The sequence below is a fragment of the Podarcis tiliguerta genome (assembly GCF_965153285.1).
Source record: "Podarcis tiliguerta genome assembly, chromosome: 1".
Lineage (NCBI taxonomy): Eukaryota > Metazoa > Chordata > Lepidosauria > Squamata > Lacertidae > Podarcis > Podarcis tiliguerta.
In genome coordinates, this window is record NC_139534.1 from 62812455 (window position 1) to 62837438 (window position 24984).

Below are 24984 nucleotides of genomic sequence, written 5' to 3' on the forward strand. Positions count from 1 at the left end.
CTGAATGAGCCTCTGCAAGCGTTGCTGATCAGCAAGTGCCTGCAAACGTCCTTTAAGCAGAACCAGGTTTTTACCTGACATCACAGCACCTTAGCATGGCTTGGCTGAAAAGGCATTACAGATGGAATCGCAGCTCTCATTGGGCCTGCAGGCCAGAGGTTCCCCAGCCTGGACCTAGAGGGACATAAGAATGTATGTGGAGTTGGATCAGACCAAAAGGCCCATCTAGGGTTGCAGCCTGTTTCCCACAGCCACTTATGGGAAACTCACAAGCAGGACTTGAGCTCAATAGCTGGGGAAGATTTAAGCCTCTGGTATTTTGAGGCAGGCTGCCTCCATTATGAAAGGCATTATATAGCTACCAGGACTAGTAGCCACTGATGACCATACCCTTTTGTACTGTTTTCTTCTTCTTTTCTTTTTGTGGGCATGTGCTGGAGGCATAAAACGCTTTTTTAAAAAATCAATAGAAAGGACCATTGCTTCCTAACCTTCCAGCTGCTGATCCATCTCAGCGTTTGTCCTTGACTCTAAACATGCTGCCATTGAAGTAACTGATGATAATGCCGGGAGTGAGCAGAGCAGAATGAAAACTTCTGTTCTCTAGAAAAAGACCTTGAATTTCTTGTGTGAGGTTGTTTTTCTTTTTCCATTCGCCATATAACAATAACAGTTGAACGTTTTATAAATCAAAGAGCTTTGTATTCACAAAGGTACGTCTATCGCTGTTTAAACTGGAAAGGAAAAAGATCAGAACTGTTTATTTTAAGTCCTGTTGAAGATTTGAGTATGTGTATCACTTTCCTGAACAGCAATCTAAGGTTGCTTCGACATTTGCTGTATTCTCTGGAATTGACATCATTCATTCATTCACTCACTCACTCACTCACTCACTCATGCATCCATTCATTCATGCAATATTATGGAGAACTGAGATGGCATACACTGTATTTTCTCATTGTTTACAATCTCATTTAAACATTAAGCATTAAGGTGATGCATGCTGGAACAAATAATCCTAACCATGTGCATGCTATCCAACATTGCTCACTTGTGTTCATTTATTTGTGAGGAGGTAGTTTAGGCCTTTCTTGATCTCTTTCTTGGAACCCACGTTCCAAACATTAAGGCCAAATGAAGCATTCCTGAGATTGGATTGCATGTAGTAGGGCCAGGGAAACATTTCCAGCCAGAGGGCCACATTTCCTGATAGGAAACCTTTCAGGGGCCACATGACAATGGTGGGTGGGACCAGTAACAAAAGTAGATGGAACAAGAGGTGTGATCCTTACTTTGTAGAGCAGGGTACATTCCACGCATGCAGGAATTGGAGGTTTCTCCCCATCTTCCGTCAAAGCAAGCAAGAGCCATTATCATAGTTCAAGGCCACATTCTAGACTGGCCAAAGCACTGAAGGAGAAGGTCCGAAGGAGCATGATCTTTGGGCCTGAGATTTCATAGCCCTGGCATACAGCAGCAGTGCTTCTTCCTTCAAGTGGCTACCACTCAGACTGCTTCTTCCCTCATAAGCTGACGTTTGTTTGGCGTTGCACCAGCTACATTAGCTCCCAGATAGTTTGCAAGCTTAGGTCAAGTCAGAGAACTGGAGGTAGTCTGTTCCATTCCATGAATAAATGGGAGGTCCCCTTGGAGTCTGATGTGCCATTGCAGAGACCCAGGACTCTCCCACTTCCCAACAGCAGGAGCCACTGCGTAAGCAGGGTCACAGGTATGTCACTGAGCTACATTCCAGAGGTTCTTCAGCTGGGGCAACCTTCCCTAGCCTGTTGCCAGCCAGCATTGCCAATGGTTAGGGATGATGAGAGTTGCAGTCCAAAACACATGGAGAGCACCAAGTTGGAGATGGTTGGGGCTTAGGGATCATGTCCACTCCTCTCCCAGCTGAAGAAGTCGGCCATCACTGACGCAAGGCATTCCCAATACTTTGATTTGGCAGAAGATTTCACTATCTCTTGGCATGCCAGCAACTATTTTCTAGTTTTAGTGAAGCTAGAATGTAATGAAAAGATTAATTCCATAATCCAACATTCTAGGAATAAATCTCTCACACAGTTTAACCAAGATTGGCTGCAATTTGGGATTGAATTCCTAACTTAGGTCTGTGTAAACACTGAGATGAGTGAGCTGTTTGATGTTTATGTTACCACTGACTATTGATGCATTAATTCTCTGAAATATGAATCCCTGTTCTGATTTTATTAATAGGATTGAGGCATGGAAGTATTCCCGTCTGCACCCAAATTTGGCTGGCTGGGTTTGAGAGAAGAATGTTTTCAACCTCCTTGGAACAGTGCCGCAAGGTCCTCATTCTCAAGTGTTTGGGTATAATAAACTAAATCTCCTGTGTTCCACAAGTCACCTTGCTTTTAATTCATGGCACAAGCAATGTCTGTAGCTTGGATTCTTATCCAAATTTGATATCCAAGTTCCGTTGTGGAGAAGTGGGTGCAGCCTCATAATGGTAATATAGTATGTGATGGATATATTCCAAGCAAAAGCCCATATATGCAGTGTCACCACACACCTGACGGCTGGTCACTTGTACTCTTAAAGGTAAAGGTAAAGGTACCCCTGCCCATACGGGCCAGTCGTGTCCGACTCGGGTTGCGCGCCCATCTTGCTTAAGAGGCCGGGGGCCAGCGCCGTCCAGAGACACTTCCGGGTCACATGGCCAGCGTGACGAAGCTGCTTTGGTGAGCCTGCACCAGCGCAGCACACGGAAACGCCGTTTACCTTCCCGCTATAAAGCGGTACCTATTTATCTACTTGCACTTAAGGATGCTTTTGAACTGCTAGGTGAGCAGGAGCTGGGACAGAACGACGGGAGCTCACCCCACCGCGGGGATTCGAACCACCGACCATACGATCGGCAAGACCTAGGCACTGAGGTTTTACCCACAGCGCCACCCGTGTCCCACTTGTACTCTTGCAGCTTACCAAAAGGGGCAAGGTGGCAGGGAGGTTGCTGTGGTGCAAGTGCATCAGCAGGAGCACAAGATCAGGTCTGCCAGTGCCTTTGCACTGCACCGCCCTCACCATTACCTCCACCAACCCCCTCTACTCCCTTGTAAGTAGCAGCAACACAACTGACTGAAGCTCAGGTGAGCAGCATCTCTCACCATGCCATCTGCTACTGATGTTATCTTGACCCGCCCCCCCCCCTTTTTGAGAAGGGAGGAATGTCCCTGCACAAGTGAGTATCCATGTGGAACATCTGATCTTCACCTTACATTTTAAGTGGTGGGGGAGGGACATGCCAGTTTCAGAACCTCTACCATAGGAGCGAGATCTTTGGCACATGTAAAACAGGCAAATATTTCACAAGATTGTGGCATATTTTTAACCATATGTTCTTGCATCGTAGTTTCTTGTTTCCCTGTTGCTTTCTTTCATCTCTGTCTTTTATGTACTTAACTCCAACAATGTATTTATAGCTGGTATGTCAAGCAGGGGCAGGCATAGTCATCCCATACCCAGTCTCTCCAAATAGCAAAGGATAGCAAAACTACAGTGAAAGGTTATGGGCAGTTTGACTCACATCCTATTTCTAGAGTGATAGAAGGGGAATCCCCAGGCTGTTTGAGTGTTCCTGTCCCATTCTCTTGATCTCATTCTTGAAAATAATATAAATGCTGTGCGTCTTTCTGCTAGCAGAGAAGAGCTATGATTTGAAGATTGGAATCTGAACATGGAGGGCAGTGTTGCACATTTGGAAGAAATTCAATGTCACATTAAGGTGATCTTTCCATCAGCACAAGCATTTCACCTTGCCAGATGAAATGATGCCCCCCTCCCCTCTTCTGGGGGTTTCCTGGCTTCCCCATAGCCAATTTCAACGGGTTTACATGGTGAAGAGAGTGTGGGGAAGCCTCATTGCATAAGCAGAAGTTTTTAAACATATTAGTAGCAGAAAACTATCCAGGGAGGCCACTGGACCCTTGGATGACAAGGGAGTCAAAGGAATGCTAAAGGAGGATAAGGACATTGCAGAGAAGCTGAATGGATACTTTACATCTCTCCTCATGACCAAAGATATGGGGCAGATCCCAGTGCCTGTACTCATATTTGAAATGGGTGTTGCATTGGGTACTTTTAAGTCCGCAAATATGGAGGCTGATCCAAGGGACAAGTTGCATATTTTTGTTAGAAGATCAGCATTTTCACATTTGAGTTCTTTGAGAAATTGCTTATACTTTCCACTCCACCTCTCTTCCCTCTTGTCTCCTATCCATCCATGCCTCAGCGGAAGCTGCCCCAGCCTGGTGATTTGTTAGTTCTTGTTTTACGTATTAGGCCTAGAACTTCATCTCTCTGGTGGATAGTGGTTCAATAAAACAGTGCAGATGGTTCAAGTAAGGGAGCCAGTCCACACAGCTCAGAGGACTGGGGCATGTGAGAGTATAATAAGGGAACAATGGAAAAAGATAACCAATTCAGAGAGGAACAGAGGAAAGAAAGTGAGCAAGGGTTAAATTCTCATTAAACAGTTGGGTGGAAATCAACCCACATTGATCATGCCTGGTATTATGTATGCAACCCAGAATAACTAAGTGAGGCACAATTACTTCTCAGTCCTTCTGTATAAATCCTTTGCTAATCATGAATGGCGCTGGATTGAAGGTGCTCCAGAACAGCCCTTCCTAAAATGGCAGGCCAGTAGAGGAAGATCTTGAACTGCAAACCGCAGTGAGGAAGACCATTTCTGGGATCTCAGTTTGGGATAGCAATATGCTTTCTTCTCCACCCCGTTGCTTCATCTCCATCCATACTTCTTTCTCTTCATCCCTTCTCAAACAGAATATACTAGGCCGTTTATGAGGAAGTGTTTTTTGGCCCCTTCGTTGATGCACCACTTAGTACTTTCTGAATGAATTCCAGAGGTTCTTGGAGGAAGCAATCCAGATGAGATGGAACTATGGCAGAATGTAGTTGATCAGCAAACAGAGTGAAGGAGCTGTCCATTAACAATCTAGGGTGGACACCCACATAAGGGACGCGGGTGGCGCTGTGGGTTAAAGCCTCAGTGCCTAGGGCTTGCCGATCGAAAGGTCGGCGGTTCAAATCCCCGCGGCGGAGTGCGCTCCCGCTGTTCGGTCCCAGCGCCTGCCAACCTAGCAGTTCGAAAGCACTCTCGGGTGCAAGTAGATAAATAGGAACCGCTTACTAGCGGGAAGGTAAACGGCGTTTCCGTGTGCGGCTCTGGCTCGCCAGAGCAGTGATGTCACACTGGCCACATGACCCGGAAGTGTCTTCGGACAGCGCTGGCCCTCGGCCTCTTTGAGTGAGATGGGCGCACAACCCTAGAGTCTGTCAAGACTGGCCCGTATGGGCAGGGGTACCTTTACCTTTACCTTTTTACCTCTCACATGTTACCATAGTGGGAAAGAATGTGCTCAGTTGACTTGTGTGTCGGTTCAGTCTGCTGTCTGGTGCTTTTCATGGGCAACTTTTTACAACTCTTTATCTTTTAAACTGGACTTGGACCTGACAAACTTTCAAATAGAGGACACATTCAGAGAGAGGCCTGCCTTCTGACAGCCCTTCAAATTAGAGGATCACATGACCATCTTCAAGCAAGACACATGACCATCTTCAAACAATTTGGCCCATACTGCCTGACTTCCAAATTCCAGTCAGTAGCCAAGAGAGGCAGGTTTCTTTTGACGGGGCAGTTTCTACTCTGTTAGGGTCCACTGTCAGCTGAAAAGCATGAAATATAGTTTTCTATGTGGCCATTTGCCAATTCTTGCCCTCCCCAAGTGGCTCTGCATGTGGCTTTTTGCTCCTGATAGCAATAAAAGAAAGAGACCAGCTTGATCGCTATCAAAGCAGTACATGTTGCTATGCTGTCGGAAGTGGACAAACCTTATCAATACTGCATGTGCTGAACTAGAAGAAGAAAAAGACTTTGGACCCATGTTCTAGCCTCTAAAAACTGGCTTGAGTGCTAAGGCTAGATATTTTCTCTTCTACCCCATTTCAGGAGTCAGTGGTGGGAGATAGCGAGAAAGAAATTTTGCCAGGGGTAAATTTTGCCAGGGGAGATAAGGAGAGTAAAAGTCAGCCAGACTTGCAGTTGAATTTATTCCAAATGATAGTGCACAAAAGCAGAGAGAGAGAATTGTATAACTATAACCACGTTAACAGAAAAAGTCAAATGGTCACATTTTAATATTTTTGGTATGAATGGCTAATTACTTGGCCCTAATAGATAGGGCATTTCATTGTTTATAGCAATAGCGAGTAAATTTTTTGGCAGAAATAAAGTTCCTTGAGCCATAATCCCAAATGGTCTGTCATGTGCCAGGGCTGAAGACTGATTTCCTCCTGCCTTAAATGGTGCCCTTGGTTAAGCCAGGAATGACAAGATGGCAGTGACCAATTTTAACAGGGGGTGGGGTGTCTGTGTGCTCTTTGTATTTTGGAGGGAGAAGACACTGCCGTATTACCCACCTGTTGTGTCCCTCAGGATCTCTCCAGCTGGCTGAGATTAAGAAAATGGCTGCAATTCTGGAGTCAAATGAGACCACCATTTCATGTGTGTGTGTGTCTTTTTTCACAGTGAGGGGTATCAACTGTTTCAGCTTACCTTCTCCAGACAGAGTGGAGTCAGTGACAACCACAGATACGGACAAAAATGTCAGGGTGACAGGCAAACAGCTTGCCTCTCCGCTTGGTGAGTATTTGTGTGCATATGTTTGAAAAGGTGAAATATTATCACTGGAATTCTCTTCTTGTTTTTAGCAGATCCATGGACCACCAGAGAGGCAGGCTTTGTTCAGAGAAACAAAACTGCAACATGGGGATGCTCAGGCATGTGTGGTTAATGGATATCAGAATTTCCCAACATTTAGATCTGCCTCCGCCCCACCAAAAAAAGGGGGGGGAATGCTTGGAAGAGAATCTGGCTTTCATTTTGCACCCTTTCCCTTTGTGTACACAGATTGACACACAAACACACACACAACCATGTCCCTCTTTTTTCTCTTTTTTTTAAAAAGGGTGTTTTGTGATGTGTCTCCGTTTTCTGAAACAAACTCATGGACCGTTACTGCTCCTCTCCCCCCCCCCCCTTTCCTCTTCCTGTCAGCAACTCCATTTTATAAAGCAGGGGTGTGCTTTTGTTGCTTCTAATATAATATTGAACCTTCATTGTTTTGTTTTCTAAATCAAAGGAGCGATGTGAATGACAGGCGTGCTCAGGGAGCTATTTAGTGCCCCCGAGAATGTTATTAAAATGCAGCTGCCCCACATATCCTTCTAGGATCATGATGCCAACTTTAAAACGCCGCTCTCCTAGCATTAATAATGTACTCATCCCTGTGGTATCTGAATGCTTTAAATATGCTGGGAATGTAACCCAAAGTGCCTGACAGCTGCTGGTATTGTCTTTCTCCGTAATTCTAATTACTTGCAAGCATGCAGATTAGCCTAAGGTTTCCAGACATCCCCGTTTCCCGGGGACAGTCCCCAGATTTACAAATCAGTCCCCATACAAAATCCATTGAAGTTGAAAAGCGTCCCCGGATTCATTGGTAAAAAATCTGGTAACCTTAGATTAGCCATGTATATGTGAATAGGCTGTCACAGGGAAGGCTACTTCAGGCTTTGAAGCTGAATGCCAGGTACGCTTGGTGTAAATATACAAACGGGTGTTAAATAGCAACTGTACACCCTAGTTCCAGTTAACATTACTTCTAGGAGTTAGCTGTCCTGGACAATGATTTCTTCAAATCAGGAATACAGGGTTTATTTTACTTTGCATATTTCCGCCTTACAAGACCTATTAAGCCATGGATTGTTCAGGATCAGTTCACAGAGCAACCTGTGGGCAAGGCTTCCTATGGAAAGAAGCTTCCAGGTGAACTGTAGCAGCTGTCCGTTTTGACAGCCACTACAGGCACCCATAGAATGCCTCCTTACAGCCTCCTTGCCACCTACCAACTCATCTATCCACCCTTCAGCAGCACCATGTTTCTTATTTTTCAGCAAGTGTGAATGGGGGCATCACAATGAAAGCAGTGAAGAATGTATTTTCCAAAATATAATGAACATTTCCCAAAATGCTGGGGAAACTTCCCTGAGTATTTTGCTCCTTTTTTCATGTAAAGGGCTACATGAGCACCCAAGGAGAGTCCATGCCACACAGTTAAAGGACATAGCTTCCTCCAAAGAATCCCAGGAATGGTAATTTATTAAGGGCACTGAAAACTGTAAACTACAGTTCCCAGGATTCATTGAGGGAAGCCATATGCTGTATATTTGCTCTAAGTGTATGGTGTGGGTGTGATAAAAATATTCATTATGGAAAGTACTGATAAGAAATGGAGGGTAATTGTAATTATAAAAGTTTGTAAAAAGAGAGAAGTTCTCTTCTTTACTTTCTCTAAAGAAAAGGCAATAAAGCAACAAATGAAAAAGCACTCCCCCATTTTTTTAAAAAAAATATTAATGCCATGGGGAGGTGGTAGAAGCCAATAGGCTCCGTCCAATAGTAACTGTATGTATGTATGTATGTATGTATGTATTTATACCCCGCCCATCTGGCTGGTTTCTCCAGCCACTATTACAGTTACTATTGGACAGAGCCTATTGGCTTCTATCACCTCCTCATGGCATTAAGATTTTTTTGTACAAAAACCACAGTGGTGGTGATGGGTGCTGAGATCCCAGCAACTGTCATTCATATTGGAAGTAAAATATATGCATGCTCTACAACTATGACAACCCAATTAGCTTTTAAGTAAAATCCCAAAAATAAACATTAGGGCAATATCTTTATTAGGCAATGGAAAAAGTTCAAAATCAGCATGCAGAAAAATAGTGTTTTGGAAAAGGCCAAACGTCGCCTTCAGTTGGTCTAATAAGCATATTCCTCTAAAGTGAATTTTGAAACTTCCAGAGAGATAGTTGTTTTATCCAATGATATCCCTCAAGTAAGAGCAAACAGAAAATGAGCAGAAAGTGGGTAATGCACATACAAAAATGTTCAAATTGTATGTGGGCTAATTGTTGTGGCTAATTTTCTCTTCCACCAATAACAAGGAATCTCTAAATTGCAGAGCAATGAGGTCTTTGTTTACAGAAATGGAAGAGATTACTACTTCCTCTGTGTTCAGCTACATCCAATGATTCCATATTTGAACATTTTGCATGTAGCTCTCAGAAGTGCTTATGGTATGCTCATGCACACAAAATGCTAACAAGCAGTGGAACAGCATCTAGAGTATGCCTTGGCTAATACCACATCTGCCTGAAATTAAAGCCACTTGGTTTCAGATTCTGAATTCACTCTTCAATACAGGACCTGTCCATTCTGGTGTGGGGTTATGTTGGCAAAGCTTTGAAGCTCACCACTATATATGAAAAGAGGTACAGAACTCATGGACATCCAGAGGGTAAGAAGATTCAGGACAGATAAAAGAAAGTTCTTCATGCAGAGCAAAGCTGAACTATGGAACTCACTCCTATAGGAGGTGGTGATGGCCCCCAACTTGGATGCCTTTAAAAAAATGGACACATTCCTAGCGGATAAGGCTATCCATGGCTACTAGGCATGATGACCACTAGCTTCTTCTTTTTGAGGTTTCTCCATTCATTTGAATGAAAGGGTCTAATCTTCAGAAGCGTTCCTTTAAGCAGGAGGATCAGGTTCCTTCACTGAAATGAATGGGGATACTCTTGCAGGCAGGGGACCACCATAAGCACATTAGAAGTCCTATAGCAGAGGGACGCGGGTGGCGCTGTGGGTAAAAGCCTCAGCGCCTAGGGCTTGCCGATCGAAAGGTCGGTGGTTCGAATCCCCGCGGCGGGGTGCGCTCCCGTTGTTCGGTCCCAGCGCCTGCCAACCTACCAGTTCGAAAGCACTCCCGGGTGCAAGTAGATAAATAGGGACCGCTTACTAGCGGGAAGGTAAACGGCGTTTCCGTGTGCGGCTCTGGCTCGCCAGAGCAGCAATGTCACGCTGGCCACGTGACCCGGAAGTGTCTCCGGACAGCGCTGGCCCCCGGCCTCTTGAGTGAGATGGGCGCACAACCCTAGAGTCTGTCAAGACTGGCCCGTACGGGCAGGGGTACCTTTACCTTTACTTTAGCAGTAGACAAGCCAGAGATTGAAGCAATGATATTCTTCTAAACTTTAGAATCCAGGGGGTTCTAAATGTTTTGAAGATGCTTCGCCTGGCTGGAATGTGTCCTCTTCCTTGCATGGATGTAGAGAGACGTGTTGGGGCGCTGATGTAGAAAGCTCTTACTTTTGCATGAACAGCATGTTGTATGTTCGAATGTTGCCTACTGTACAAAAAATAAGAAGCACATTGATCTGCCCACTTTTGCCTCTGGCCCTGTCACTGGCATGTGGTCCTTGGAAGGTTATCTAAGAAGGAACGCAGTCCTTGAGCTGATGAAGTTTCCCCACTCTCATTATAGATAATCAACACAGATGCTGCTTGAGTAGATTCACGGGATTTTTATTCAGTTACTTCAAAGGTGCAAGAGCAAAGTGCTTTTCTCTCCCTCCCCCCCCCCCGCCCCCCATGCACAGCCAGGTCTTCCTCTGTTAGTTGCAGTAGCTCTCTAGATCATAGAGGGAGCAGGAGTTTTGACAACATTGCTGCACAATTCCTCTCTTCACCTTCTCAAAGTCCTGTGGTTGGAATGGCAGTGCTTCCACTTCATTCTGTAAAGGCCCATTCACTGTTGGATGGAGAGAATACTCAGGTTGATGCATCTCTGAAATGTACTCTATGTGTGCATATGTCCGCCAGAAAGCTTGCATTCCTATCTTGCTTCAGCCATTAAAACAGCTTTCTTGTAAAGTGGAGCAAACATGTGCATCCAGAAGTGTTTCGTTTCATTTAACCAATCACTCAGCTTAAAGAGACAACCGAGATGAAGATAGAAAGGGGGGCTTTCCCATTCTGCCATGTGATCCACTGCAGTATATACTTTCGGAACACTTCTGGCTTCATATTCATGTCTAACTCATCTCTGCAATGGCTGTCCTGGACTGCCGCAGTAGTTTGAGCCAGTAAACTAAAAACAAGTGGCATATTCTATATCACGGTCGGAATGTTGTTCTCCACATTGTGAGTCTTTTAAATGAAGTGTGCTATCAGCAAATTCCCACATAGAAGAAGCAGTGAGAAACTGATGGGATGCATTCCACTCTGACCACCTTTCAACATCTGGGCAGACATATCCCTCAGAAGACCCCCCCCCCCAGTGTGTGCTATAGCAAGTCTTTCTCCATTGCTACTGTAAGCTGCCATTGTGTCTCCCTCTCCTTCAAGGGTGGGGAACCTTTGCCCCTCCAGATGTTGCTGAACTGCAACTCCCAGAAGCCCAAGCAAGCATGGTCAATGGCCAAGGATAATGGGAGTTGTGGTTCAGCAACTTCTGGTTCTCCAAAGGCTCTCCACACCTGCCTTATTTCAATATATAACAGCCTTGCTTCCTCAGTTAATGGGAGTAGGAAAAAACCACTTGATACATAATATATAATACAAGACAGACTATCTACTGTACCATGCAATAAAAAGAATCAAAGTATTGATTGAAAGGTCGTTGTCCCCATGTGGAGGCGAGTAAAATAAAAATGCTTCAGGGGGTAAATGATAGATGCAGCAATGATTGCATTCAAAAGCTCTTTGCCACATATTTTGGCTTGGTCACATTCAGCATTCCATTGGTAAGGGTGCAGAACACTCTTTTTGCATGGAACACAGCTTTCAAATACAGTGGTATCTCTGGTTACATACATAATTCGTTCCAGAGGTCCGTTCTTAACCTGAAACTGTTCTTAACCTGAAGCACCACTTTAGCTAATGGGGTCTCCTGCTGCTGCCGTGCCACCAGAGCACAATTTCTGTTTTCATCCTAAAGCAAAGTTCTTAACCCGAGGTATTATTTCTGGGTTAGCGGAGTCTGTAACTTGAAGTGTCTGTAACCTGAAGTGTATGTAACCCGAGGTACCACTGTAATACATTTGCTATACGGATAGCCATTTTATGGAAGCAATTCTGGACAGTCTCCATTTGCATGCTATAAAAATTAACATGGCTAAAAGTAACAAGAAGAACTAGGAGAACATTTAACATGTGAGGATGAGGGTTGAAGGCTAAAGAAAAGCAAATTGAAAATCTTTTTCAAACACAGAAAAGAATTGACTATGCAAGCAAAATTAAGTGTGGCTTCAGAGATAGAACTGTGGAAAAAACAAGTTCTTTGAATATTGAGGCCAGTGTACATATCACAAACAATTGAAACCAATTACTTATTTAGAGTTGAGAAGCCAAATATGCAACCGGTTCCCGTTCGATCAATTGATCAGAACACTGACTTCACATCTCCCTTACATTTCTAATTATAAACGGTAGAGCTTTTAAATCGAACATTGAACTTTCAGAGAGAGCAGATTCCTGGAATACAGGGTACACCATGAGTTCTGTTCACTTCTCTTCCCCCTCCCCTGGACCAGCCCCCACCAACAACACAAAGAAACACACAACACTTTACTTTTCCAAAGGATCTGAGTAAACGTGAGATCCAGGAGAATTAATCTGACCTTAGAAAGCATACAGAGCTGAAAAAGGAAGTGGGAAAGAGTGCCAGCTCTTCCAACTTCCTCCTTCATCTCTATGTACTTTACACAAGAGGATAAGGTTACCGCACTCACCACCTCATGACCAAGAGAGCAGTGAGGGAGCAGTAGGCTTGGAGACTTCATGGGCAGCAAGGGAAGACCTGAAGGGCTCTTTTAAAACCTTGTTCCCCTTACATTAATTCTTTAAAGTGCTGATGGGTTCACCATTATGTTGGGACCGCTTGCCTGGGAACGTCAACCATGATATAAATATTGGTGTATGTTACCCAGCTCCCAACACAAGACTCTCTGCATCTAGAGTTATGACTTAGTGTTTAGCCACATTTCCTGTTGTCCCACTGCTTTCCCCTGGGGGAAACCGCTCTTTAGAATTCAGTCGAAGCAAACAACAATTCAGGTTTTCTCCGGGTTGATGTTTGTTCCGATTGAGCACTAAAGATCAGGTTTTCCCTGGGGAAAGGAGTGGAGTAAAGGGAAAACTACTTGGATCCATCCTTTCTAGGCACAAGACAAGTGGAAGCGTGGATGAGCCATTCATGAAGAAACTATAGTATAAAACACTTTGAAGCTTTTTAGGAAGTTGGAAAAGTTACCTAGGGGCTGTTCAACATTCCGCCGTGTTTTGGGCGAATAGTAGAAACCCCGCTCTCCACATACAAGGTAGAGTGCTTCCACTAGATGGGAGCCACATAGGTGCTGATTGGGAACAGCATAACTAGTAGCAGGAGCTGAAACAGCAAGCAGCGCTAGGAGAGGCAGAGATCTGATCCAGAGAGTCATGCTGATGAACAGGAGACCTTGGAAAGAGAGAGGGGTAGGAATAGAGAGGAGAGAAATAAGTTGCTAGTAGATTAAAAAGGAGCTTCAGAATGATGGCAAATGTAAACGTTACAAATGGCAAACAAACTCTAAATGGTAATACAAATGTTAGTAGTATATATCATAAAATTCTGAAGCTTAAAAAATCCGTTCCTCAGTTTGTACCCACTTCACTGCTTTGATGTGTGCAACTGGCAATTTAAAAAGTGCTACATAATGCTGGTTCCACACTAAAAGAGAAATTGATCTTTTAGTGTGGCAGCACCTATTCTGGAAGTCCTTGCCCATTAATATTAGACAGATGTCTTCAATTTACTGTTTTCAATGCCTGCTAAAAATCTTGTTTAGGTAAGCCTACCCAGGCATGTAATTATATTTGGTTGTGTGTGTGTTTTAAGAAAGCAAAATGGTTGAATTTATCCATGGTAATTTTATTATGACTACTGTTTTTAAAGTCTGCAAGGCGAACGTTTTGGCTCCTGAATGCCACAAAATCAGGAGTGAGTGTTCCGGTTTGTGAACGTTCTTTGGAACCCGAATGTCCAACGTGGCTTCTGCTGGTTCCGATTGGCTGCAGGAGCTTCCTGCAGCCAATCAGAAGCCGCGCCTTGGTTTCTGAACATTTTAGAAGTCGAACAGACTTCTGGAACAGATTCCGTTTGACTTCTGAGGTACGAGTGTATAAACTAATTTTTTATTGAGTGGCAAACTTTTGCTAAATAAAAATAATTAAAACTTAAAATTACTCTAAATCTTATTTTTTTTAATGAAGTTGATCTTCACTATTCTCCTTCTCTTTACAGAAAGTTTTTGCAGAAGTGGTAAAATACTAATGGCAATAGGACTCTGATTTTACCTAAAACCTTGAGGCCATATAATATATATTTTTGTACACTTAAATACATTTTACATGCATACATGTGACAGGGCACACTTGACAAAGTTCATGTCCCCAGATGTATGCATGGTAGGGGGCTGAGACTGGCATAGCCCAAACGAGAACATAAGAAGAATCTTCTGGACCAGGACTATGCACACACACACACTTTTTTTTAAATCTCAACACACATCAGTTCATACTGGTTTACACTGAATTGCACTTGCCATTTTATGGCCCATTCAAGTTAGCTTGGAGAGATCCTTTTGGAGCTCTTTACCATTCTCATGGTACATTTCCTGATCTGTTGTGTACACTCCAGTTGAGTTTCTAAACAACTCCCAAGCATTTTGGAGTGATCTGACCTTATTGATTTCACCTTTCAACTCCTTTTTGACCCCTCTCTTCCCTTTGGGGAACTTTCATCTTTTGAAATCAAATGTAACTGCCCACTGCTATATGCGCACATGGCACAAAGCGGAAATTTGCAAAACACAGCATGCGAAATTTCCCCTGAATGTGGGCACCATCAAACGATGTTGGTTGACAGTCAATAGCAATTCAGAAAATTTGAAAACAGAATTTATATGTCTCTACACATGACTTTGGGAGCAACTTGTTAAGGCTGCAAAATGCTTTGAAGTCTTCCATTTGCCCAGCAACAGGATGTTCTGGCTGCAGTTTCAGATGTTACAAAAGAAGCATGGCTGTGCATCACTTGGGGTTGCTTCATTGCAATTTCTGAAGTCAACCTTCAAGACCTACTTATGACCCTCCCCCATGAGTGCAACACCCAAGCAGGGTTCTGAACTCTCCAGTTTAAACTCAACTTGCTGCATCACGACAAAAAAGAAATGGTGGAGACCACAGACTTACCTAACCAAGATGAGTCAGTGGTAGGGTCGAAGATGGCTCCGAGACTAAAGGAAATAAGTGACTTCCACCTTGTTTCCTTTCGATATTTATAACCCTTTGGCTAGTTCCAATTGCGTAAGATTTGGGCACAGCTCCACCTTCCCAGCATAGTCCTAGACCATTTTTTTTGCTGGCTGAGCACATTAAGTCAACTGTGTGCCTAGTCAACAAGTCTTAAAGATGGGGGGAAATGGAAGCTACAGGTTGCAGTTTCCATCTCATTAAACCGGCAACCTGCTTTTGCTTCACAGAATCCTTGCCTTGAGTTGCTGTGACCCTTTTAGCAGAAGAGATAATGGGGCTATTAAAGCTCCACAATTACACGAATGCTGAGCAATAGACAGTGCTGGGATTGGGGTGGCCACCAATGTGCCAGCTGTTTCTGAAGTGCAGAATTAAGTAAAAACAAACATGTTAACGTGTTAGGTTAATTTCACCCCTGCTGGGTAACAAGTGATGAGGCAAAGCTGTTGATGGGACACTGCTCTAGCCAGGTGTTCAAGAGGAAAGAAAACACTTCATTATAGCAAAGGATCACTAAGATCACATTCGCCGCCTACTTGAAGTAAATGTACAGAAACAGAGATATGGAGATTTTATGCAGGGAGCCAGCGAGCTTCCATCTTTTAACGATATCATTACAGCTTTCATTTCATGTGGCATAAGGTAGAAGAACGCCACCACCACCCCTGGGACTATGGACACTCAATGCAGCTAAAGCACCAGGGATGCCTGGATTATGGGTTGTATGTAATAATAATAATAATAATAATTTATTATTTGTACCCCGCCCATCTGGCTGGGTTTCCCCAGCCACTCTGGGCGGCTTCCATAGAAACAAAAAATACAGTAAAATATCACAGATTAAAAACTTCCCTGAACAGGGCTGCCTTAAGATGTCTTCTGAATGTCAGGTAGTTATTTATCGCTTTGACATCTGGTGGGAGGGCGTTCCACAGGGCGGGTGCCACTACCGAGAAGGCCCTCTGCCTGGTTCCCTGTAGCTTTGCTTCTCGCAATGAGGGAACCACCAGGAGGCCCTCGGAGCTGGACCTCAGTGTCCGGGCAGAACGATGGGGGTGGAGACGCTCCTTCAGGTATACTGGGCCGAGGCCGTTTAGGGCTTTAAAGGTCAACACCAACACTTTGAATTGTGCTCGGAAACGTACTGGGAGCCAATGTAGGTCTTTCAAGACCGGTGTTATGTGGTCTCGGCGGCCGCCCCCAGTCGCCAGTCTAGCTGCCGCATTCTGGATTAGTTGTAGTTTCCGAGTCACCTTCAAAGGTAGCCCCACGTAGAGCGCATTGCAGTAGCTAAGTCCCACTCACAGTACATTCAATGATATTAATGAACCCAAGTTAGTCATGTCTGTTAGCTTCAGTGGGTCTACTCTGAGCACCAAGTGCCACCTCCTGGGCTGGATTTAGGTATCCCAGCATGCTTGCAGAAGCCAGCGCAAAGACTCTCACCAATGCAATGGGCATTTCCCCCTTATCCTCCCTCTTCCCCAAATTCACTCTGGAGGGTGGGGAGAATCCATAGAACAGTGTGCAGGGGAAAGGAGAGGGGAAGATCTTTCCATCTGGCTAGCAGAAGTACTGATAGAATGATCCTGCGAGTGAGATGTTGAATTCCTCCCAATGTATTTAAAGAGCCATGCATAGATGGCAATGTCCCAGATCCAAAACAAGTGAATGAATGAACAAACCTGGAGGTGGGTGGAGATGGAATGATAATTTTATCCTTTGTATGTTTTGCAAGAAAGTTATCTGCTTGGTCCAGGGGGATAATAATATTAACTTATTTTACAGGAAAATCAGGAAAGTCATTTATGGCATGTTAAACACTAAGGCCAGGTTCCAGATATTCACTTGCATGCATCAAAACCTTGCTTCCACCCTCTGCTGCCTGCATTGCTTTGTGCAACTTTGAATGCTGCTCTGGAGGGTTTCCTGACCTTTCTAAGGCAGATTTCGAGGAAATGAGGACAGAAAATCCTTACTGCACACAAGCCTTTGGATCTTGGTCAGACTCATTTGGTTGGCTCCAGGCTAACGTTAGCTGAACTTAGGTCCTCTTGAAATCAATGGAACAGGGGTTCCAACCTGCATAAAGTATTGGGGGAGGGGGTCAGGTAAGCCTCGCTTCACATAATCAATCACAAGTTGTGTGCGCACATACCCCATTTGAATGGCAATGCCCATCAGCTTGGGAGAGGCAGTCCCCTCAAATATTTTATTGAGAGGGCCAAAGGACTTCGGCCTCTAGGAGTTGGCTCTGATGCAATGGAACAAGTTAGTCATCATTCAGGTAACCCATTGATTTCACTGAGAATGAAGTTCTGCTAATGTATAATGAGATTCAACATAATGTGAATGGAGAAATGATGAAAGCTTATGTGGTTGCACAGTGGAAGTGTTTGGCATCCGTCTGTCTCAAGAGACAGTGGAAGAGCACACCATCACAGGTAAAGTCAAACTGTTGGAGAGTTACGGTTCCTGCTGTGGCTGCAGACACCAATACAGGAGAGATGTCTGTGGAGCATTTGAGGCACTCTAAAATGGCGTGTAAGTGCTAAGAGTATTATCTAAAGAGGTTTTCACTCTTCTGTATCAAGTATTCCTTGCAGTTGCTGTCCAGTTGTAGCCAGCATAGACAATGGTCAGGGATGATGCATGTTGCTGTCCAACAACATCTGGTTCTTCAACCCTACTTTAAACCCATTAAAATAAAAATGTGACATGGACCCTAGGGAGAAAGAGAGCATTCATATATGCATGATCATTACCTGATGACATTACTTCTAAGTGATGCCTTATGTGTCCAAAACAGCCAGTCATAGATCAAGTTTAGAGTTTTCATATGAACTCAGAGACAGTGTTATTAAATGGAGGAGGTTATTTACATATTCAACAGAAAGCCATTGAGTGGTGCCACTGAATGATGAGATATTGGGTACAGTTTAGGCTTCATCAAAACTGAAACGCAACTGGAAGACCTATTTTGCTGACACCCAAACGGATGCAATGACTATTAACCTTTATATTGCTCAGTTCATTTTTTTAAAAAAATGGAATAAAACTGAAAGCTCACTTTTATTCCCTGTTTATCCAACAACACTTGGTGGGTATAACATAGCAACAATACCCTGAACTATTTCGCAGCAGAATCATAGTCTTGTTTTTACAATCGTTTCCAAAACACATAGTGGTGAAAGAGAGCTTGAAATTTTGAAATTAATATGAACCATAAGTTCAGCTGTTTTGACCAAATGCCTTTATGATATCCAAATACCAAGAAAAAGAATTAAAAGCAAAACACATTTATAACAAGCCCCCTTCAAACAAAAACAAAAGAAGAAAAGGGAATGGAATTAAATGTGTGTTTCTTATCCAGAGAGTTTGCATCACCAAACACGCAAATAGACTTCCTTTTAAGCTAACCAGGTTTTTCTGCAGAAATTTGTAACGGATTATGGCTGCCTGGACAGCCATAAACACCCTTTACGACATAAAGTTTAGGTGATAGTATCAGTAAAATAAACCAATTCAGTGACATTCCCCTTAAGGGTTGTTTACATGCTGCCAGGCTGCCAAGTAAGGAATTATGAAGAGTTTCAGGGTTGTTCCTAATCAACAGCAGCAAAAAAGAACCTCAAATTAGTTTATGTAGTCGAGGAATACGAAGATGCTTATCTATTGATGATGGAAAGTTCCACCCTACAGCCTGCCAAGGCAACAGGACAGAGTGCACCAAATGGACGGGAGGGAAACTAAGACCCCAATCAGTGATGGTGAATTTTTTTGTAGGGCTAGAGACGCCAGCTTATGAAGGCAATTGGGAGGGGGGGGGACACTGCATGTGTGATATCATGACGTCCTGATATCACAGATATGAGCATGGCGCCTCCCTCCCTAAGCTGGAAATAAGCTTCCTGGGCTTTGGAAAGAAAGCGCCAGGCTTTAATACTTTAATATTCTAATTTACCAGGGGCATTTAGGGGACTAGCCTAGTCCCCTTAGTCCATTGACTGCATGCCTCAATGGCAGGAACCCCTAAATCAGCCCTCACTCCTTGCTGTGGCATTTGAGTCATTTGTACAGTTTACAGCATATGTAGTCAGCTCATATTTATCTAGACTAGAAATTTCTCCTGGTTCTGAGGAGATCAATGGTTTTCTGTTCATTTATTTGGATCCCCACCTGAAACAATGGCTTCCCCACCTCAAGACGAAAACTGGCAAGTGTTCACGGGTCTAGAAAGGTTAAAAGAACCCTACACTCAATCACAGAATTCACAAAAACACAATAGAAATTGATGTCATTTATTAACTGCTAATGTATACAGTGCCCATATAGCCAGCTATTTTTGCTTACATACTTAGAGTCCCAAAAGCCTATCCGATCCAGCATTCTGTCCCCACAATGGTGAACCAGATGGCTATGGGAAGCTCATGGATGGGACGGAAGTACGACAGCACCGTTCCCACTTGTGTTCCTCGCAATGGTATTCAGAGGCACACCACCCCTGATACTGGAGGTAGTACACAACCATCTTGACCATGGGCAGCTGTATCCTCCACAAATGCATCTATTTCCCCTTTGAAGATATCCTGTTTGATACTACAGGATAAGAAACTGGACCTCCTCAGCCATCCCTGCTCATGTAAACTAATGAGTCGGGTAAGGAGAAAATCTCTCAGCTCATCCAGGGCTATAAAAATAACAAACAAAGATTACTGGCTACTCCCTACAACTATTATTTGATTGTGTGAACATATCTGAAGCTTCACAGATGCAGCCCAAGACAGCTGTTGACGTAAATGCACTCTGGCAGAGCACCAACCATCAGTTCAGGAGTTCCCCAGAACTTCAGCTGTTCATTGAAAATATTTCCCCAGAAGTCTTGCTTTTCCCTCTCATGCTAACCATATTGATTTATCCAGTTGAGCTTTGTTTGAATGATCATTGCCACAATGCTGTGGTTATGGGTGTTCTGTCAAGGATCTTAATGACTAGCACGCTATTGTAGCCAGCATTTGATCTGTTGGCTATATTGGTGGTAAATATGTAGATGGTTCACAGCTACGGAAATGATACCAGTGCTTCTGCAGGCACACTTTCTGTGTGTGTTGGTTGAGCTTTTGGGTAGTGACTAAAGGTTTACTCTGGGTGCAAATAGAGCCCCACTGGTTGTGAGGTCTGGCCCAGTGCTGGGACATGCAGCAGCTGTGGAAAAGTCTGGCTCTGTCATAAGCACTCAAGCTAAAATGACCCAAGTCAGGCTGATGGAAACCAGGCAAGAAATTGACCAGACTAACCTAATGAGCTGGCTTAGCCTCAAGGCTTTTATAGGACCTGTTGTGCGCCAATTGCCTTGTGGAGTCAGCTGAAAGCATGACAACTGAGGGTAAGGGAGAATCAGCTGACTCCTTTTAGGCTGGAATGGCAGCCCTTGATCTATAAGCTCCAGTCTGCCTGACCTTATGAGGCAGCTGAGTGCTAATGGCTTAGGAGGTAAAGAGCCAGAGTTTGGCTGCTGGCTTGAGATCCAAGATGGGGCCTTTTAATTAATGAGTGGCTAGTTGGCAGGTAGGGATGGGTGAAAATGGTCAATTTCAGTTTCTCACTTTAACAGTCTTAAGTTCTGTTCTGTACATTTCCACATCAGTTTGTGCAAATACTCCTAATAGACACATCTTTGTATACAATTCTGCTTAATATACTCACTTTTACAACACAGTCTTTCCTAGTATGATGTATTTTTGTATGCGACTTTTACAAATATATGCATGTTTATGCACACTTTATTCTAGTATATGCATTTTTGGACACCTTACATGGCTGTCAGAGGCATGCTTGTTAGAGGCACCAGGCAAAAATGTTCCTTTTTAACCAGGCCTTTGGTTGATCAGGTTTACATCCTATGCCCTTTTTTAAAAAAAAGTGTGGGGGGAGCCTATTGGGTTGTTGTTGTTATTTTTATTAGGTATTTCATGGTTTTATATCTTGATTTTATTCTGTGAACCACCCTGAGACCCCCAGGTATAGGGTGGTATAGAAATTCTAACAACAACAACAGGAGCAGCCCACATAATATTTGGGGAGGGGGTCACTTGGCACCTTCACCCCTCTCTAAAGCCTCAAATTGTGCCCCCTCTGTGAGTTCTTTCCAAAGTACTGTGCCCAGAATCTATCTTTCAATAAAGCTCAAAGTGCAATAAATAAATGCTAGGGGTTTTAAACCAGTTGTCTGATTCCTTTCCTGCATAGTTCTGCAGACACCTCTGCTTTTTAATCCCTTTATAGCAACCACAGGATGCCTGATGGAGTACTTGAATATGTTTTGGCATAGGAACCACTTTCCTGAGATTGCAGATTTGATGGGAAGTCGAATTGCTAAGGATGTAATTGCTGCTCCTTTTGCCCATCCTGTTGCATTGCTACTTCCGATGGCACCCATAATGTAAAAAGGTACCATATAAAAACAAACCCAAAGATGTGCTTTACAGACAGGGCTCTGAGAGAGCAGGAAGAGAGGAATAATAGCAGTGTTAATAGTCTGGCACAGAGACAAGAAAGCGAGGGAATGACAAGTAGCAGAACTACACTTCCAGGTCTTAACTGAAAGAGAGAGCGAGAGAAGGCAAAGCACCACTGCCCAATGCATGAATTGCTGGAGGGCGGGAGGCTGTGGGACTCATCTGCCCCCAGTTCCAACTACTTCAGACATGGTACAGGGCCGGCCCTCCCATTGGAAAGAGTCAGAAAACAGATTTGGAACAGGGAGTGGATGTGAGTTGTTGGAAAACAGAGCCATGTAGGCCACATGGCCTACCTCAGTGCTACACAAAGTGGTAGTTCATGGACCAGAGCCAGTCTGTGAGCCATCGGCTGCCAGTCTCCAGTGAGGAGGAGGAGGAGAAAAAGAGGGAACTGCATGCCTGGCTGTGTAGAGAGGAAGGTCCCATAGCTGCTGCTGCTGCTGCTGCTGCTGCTGCCGCCACCCAAACTGAGTTGAATGATGGCAGGAGCACTGGGGTTTATGGCACATCAAGAGAGGAAGCGAGGAGGAACAGGAACACATACAAGAAGTGGGAAGAGGCCATTGGCCACTCAAGAGGATGCAACCCAAGAGCACCTGGCTGCTGGGTGAAGGCAAAAGAAAGATGGGAGGGAGAAGCCATAAGCAGAGGAAGCAGAGGGAGAGAGAATACTGAGCCACCATAAACTTGCAGTTGTCCAAGGAGTTGAGAGAGGCAGGTTTAGGACTCTTCTCAGAAGATTCACCCACTCGCTCTTATTTATTAAAATGTTCCTCTGAACACTGCATAGTAGCTCATAACATTGGATGATAAGCTGTGCCTTCCTTTTCAAAAGTCTGTCCTTCAACTTTCACAGAGTTTGTCTGAAAAATCATGTCTGCTTGCCCTAAGTTATTTTATCTGCATATATTATCAGCTAGTTTACAATTCCGCTGTACAACCGCACCTGGTCACATGCTCTGTTGGACTGAGGCCATACAAAATTAGGGGAAGGGTGCATGCTTCCCATGTAGAAGATCCTAGTTTCAATCCAGTTTTTTTAAAAAATTCAGTAGCAAATGATGGGATGGACGTTTGGCTGAGATCCTCGAGAACCACTGCCTGCCCAAGTAGAAAATACTGGGCTATATAACCTTATGGTCTGGTTCATGAAGGTAGCTTCATATATTTATGGGATGTGCAAATACAAAAAAGAGCCAAGGCCTTAAACAGAGATAGGCCAGAGTTCTGCCACAACTGGAATTGAAATGCTTGCTGACTCTGAGCCTGTCATGGAAATAGCATGTAAAGGAGCTTTTAAAAACCCTGATAGGCTAGGGGTGTCCATTCCTTCTCTGAGTCCTTTTTGTCATTGTTAATGTCTCTCCTTCTGTTCACTTTAAAAAGGGGAGCTGAGCACATGAATACCCTTTTTGGATGGCCTGGAGGTGCAGACATGACAAGGAGAGTGTCCAGGGAGCGAAGGAGTAATTCAGTGCCATTTTGCATTTAAATTCAGTTTACCTATTGTGCAGTTCCTGGGACGATGCACAGTCCAAAATGCAGTTACTCTTCAACCTTTGCACATTTTTGCAGTTCTCCAACCACCCCAAAAATGTGTACAAAATACACGTGGTAGGTGAAAGTGTACGTAAGCTGCATACATTGACGATACATTATTTCCCATGTATGCTGTATTAGGGGAAATTGCTTGCAAATTTGTTTCTGTTAGGGAAATTTGTATATAAAATTGTTCATCCGGAACAGATAAAATATGCTGAAAGCTTGTGTTGTTGTGTTTTCAGTACACAAATGCTGTGAACAAAAATATGCTTCTATGTGGTTAGACCAGCCACTGCCTCTCAGCCTCGCCTACCTCACAGGGCTGTTATGGGGATTAATAAATAAATAATGATAATAAATATAAATAAATATAATAATATGAATTATGTATTACCAAGATCACATCGAGAGGCCAGAGAATGCATCTGGAACCAGCAATATCTTGCAATTGTGAGAACCAAAAACAGGAGTGGCATTTCCTCCCATGTTAACTATACTTGGAGAAAGGGTTGCCTTCACAAAAGCTCCATTGGTGTTTCCTGACCCCCATATACAGTATCAAGTTCAGTCCAGAAGCCTTTTATCTGTTTTATACCTGTTTAACTAATCTCAAATACAAGCCACTAGTACAAGCTTTTTGTGTGATTGCGTAAGGTCTCATTCACATCTTTCTAGATGAACTTTGCTTAGACTTGGGTTCAACTATGATGTGGGCTAGATGCAGAAGCCCAGAAATGCAATGGCAGTCTCACTTCTATATTTCTGAATGATCTGTAACCTGGTGTGTGGTGTGGTATTGTTTTTTTTTGGGGGGGGGTTGTTAGGTTTTTTTTGGTAACCCTGAGTTTCAGGATACAGATTGACTGTCCTCAGGCAGCCTGTCTCTTGATGAGGCTTTGACATTTCCTGTCTGATGATCTTGATGGAAAAAAATAGGGAAGGAAGAGAACTGTCCAGTAAGCAATTACATTAGCTCAGCAAGTACATTATGTAATTGCCATAGAGCTTTGGAGCTAAATCTTTTTGTAGCTTTTATTTAAGCCAAGCCAGCATTGATGCTTTCACAGGTCTGTGAATTTCACGTTGATAAGATGAAAATAAGGAACCTGGTCTCCCTCCCCTGTTTATTTTTAAGAAGAAGATTTCCAGGTGGTTGATATTTCAAATCCTGCAGAGTATTATATGGTATTACCCAGTTCAGTGGTAGAGAACGCACTTCGCATCCAAAAGATCCCAGGATCTTTTTCCTGGCATCTAGGATTGGGAAAGATTGCCATCTGACATCCTGGAGAGCTGATGTCCCTGAACTAGATGAACTAGAAGAAGATATCTTCCCATGTTCCAAAGATTCAGAGCCTCCCCTTCCCATGATCCACTAAACATTCTGTCACCAGATTGTGATACAGAACATGGACTTGTGTCCCTTGCCCAAGTCCTCACATGTGCTGAAGGGTCTCTCTAGGTCATGCCCTAAAATAATTTTGATTGACCATTTGTCATAAATGCATTGGGGGCGAATATGAATTCATAATACTGGTGGCAGAACCTCTATCCTGTTTTCTGATCCCTCCTGGCCCTCAGTGCCAACACTGTTCGAGGCACTTATCAGGCACCGACACATCTGGTTCCTGGAAGCTCAGAGATCATAGATTTGCAGGAAAA

General features: G+C 43.7%; 1 protein-coding gene across 1 annotated transcript; it reads right to left on the reverse strand.

Annotated features, from left to right (window-relative positions):
* Positions 1-10578: 10578 nt before the first annotated feature.
* On the reverse strand, positions 10579-15222 carry LOC310683828 (insulin-like; the record flags this gene model as incomplete). The annotated part of the gene is made up of 3 exons (XM_083454247.1): positions 15197-15222; positions 13218-13421; positions 10579-10715 (listed from the first exon to the last, which is right to left on the reverse strand). The coding sequence occupies exons 2-3, from the start codon at positions 13402-13404 to the stop codon at positions 10579-10581; spliced, it is 324 nt and encodes a 107-aa protein (XP_083310373.1). The 5' UTR covers positions 13405-13421; positions 15197-15222.
* Positions 15223-24984: the final 9762 nt, after the last annotated feature.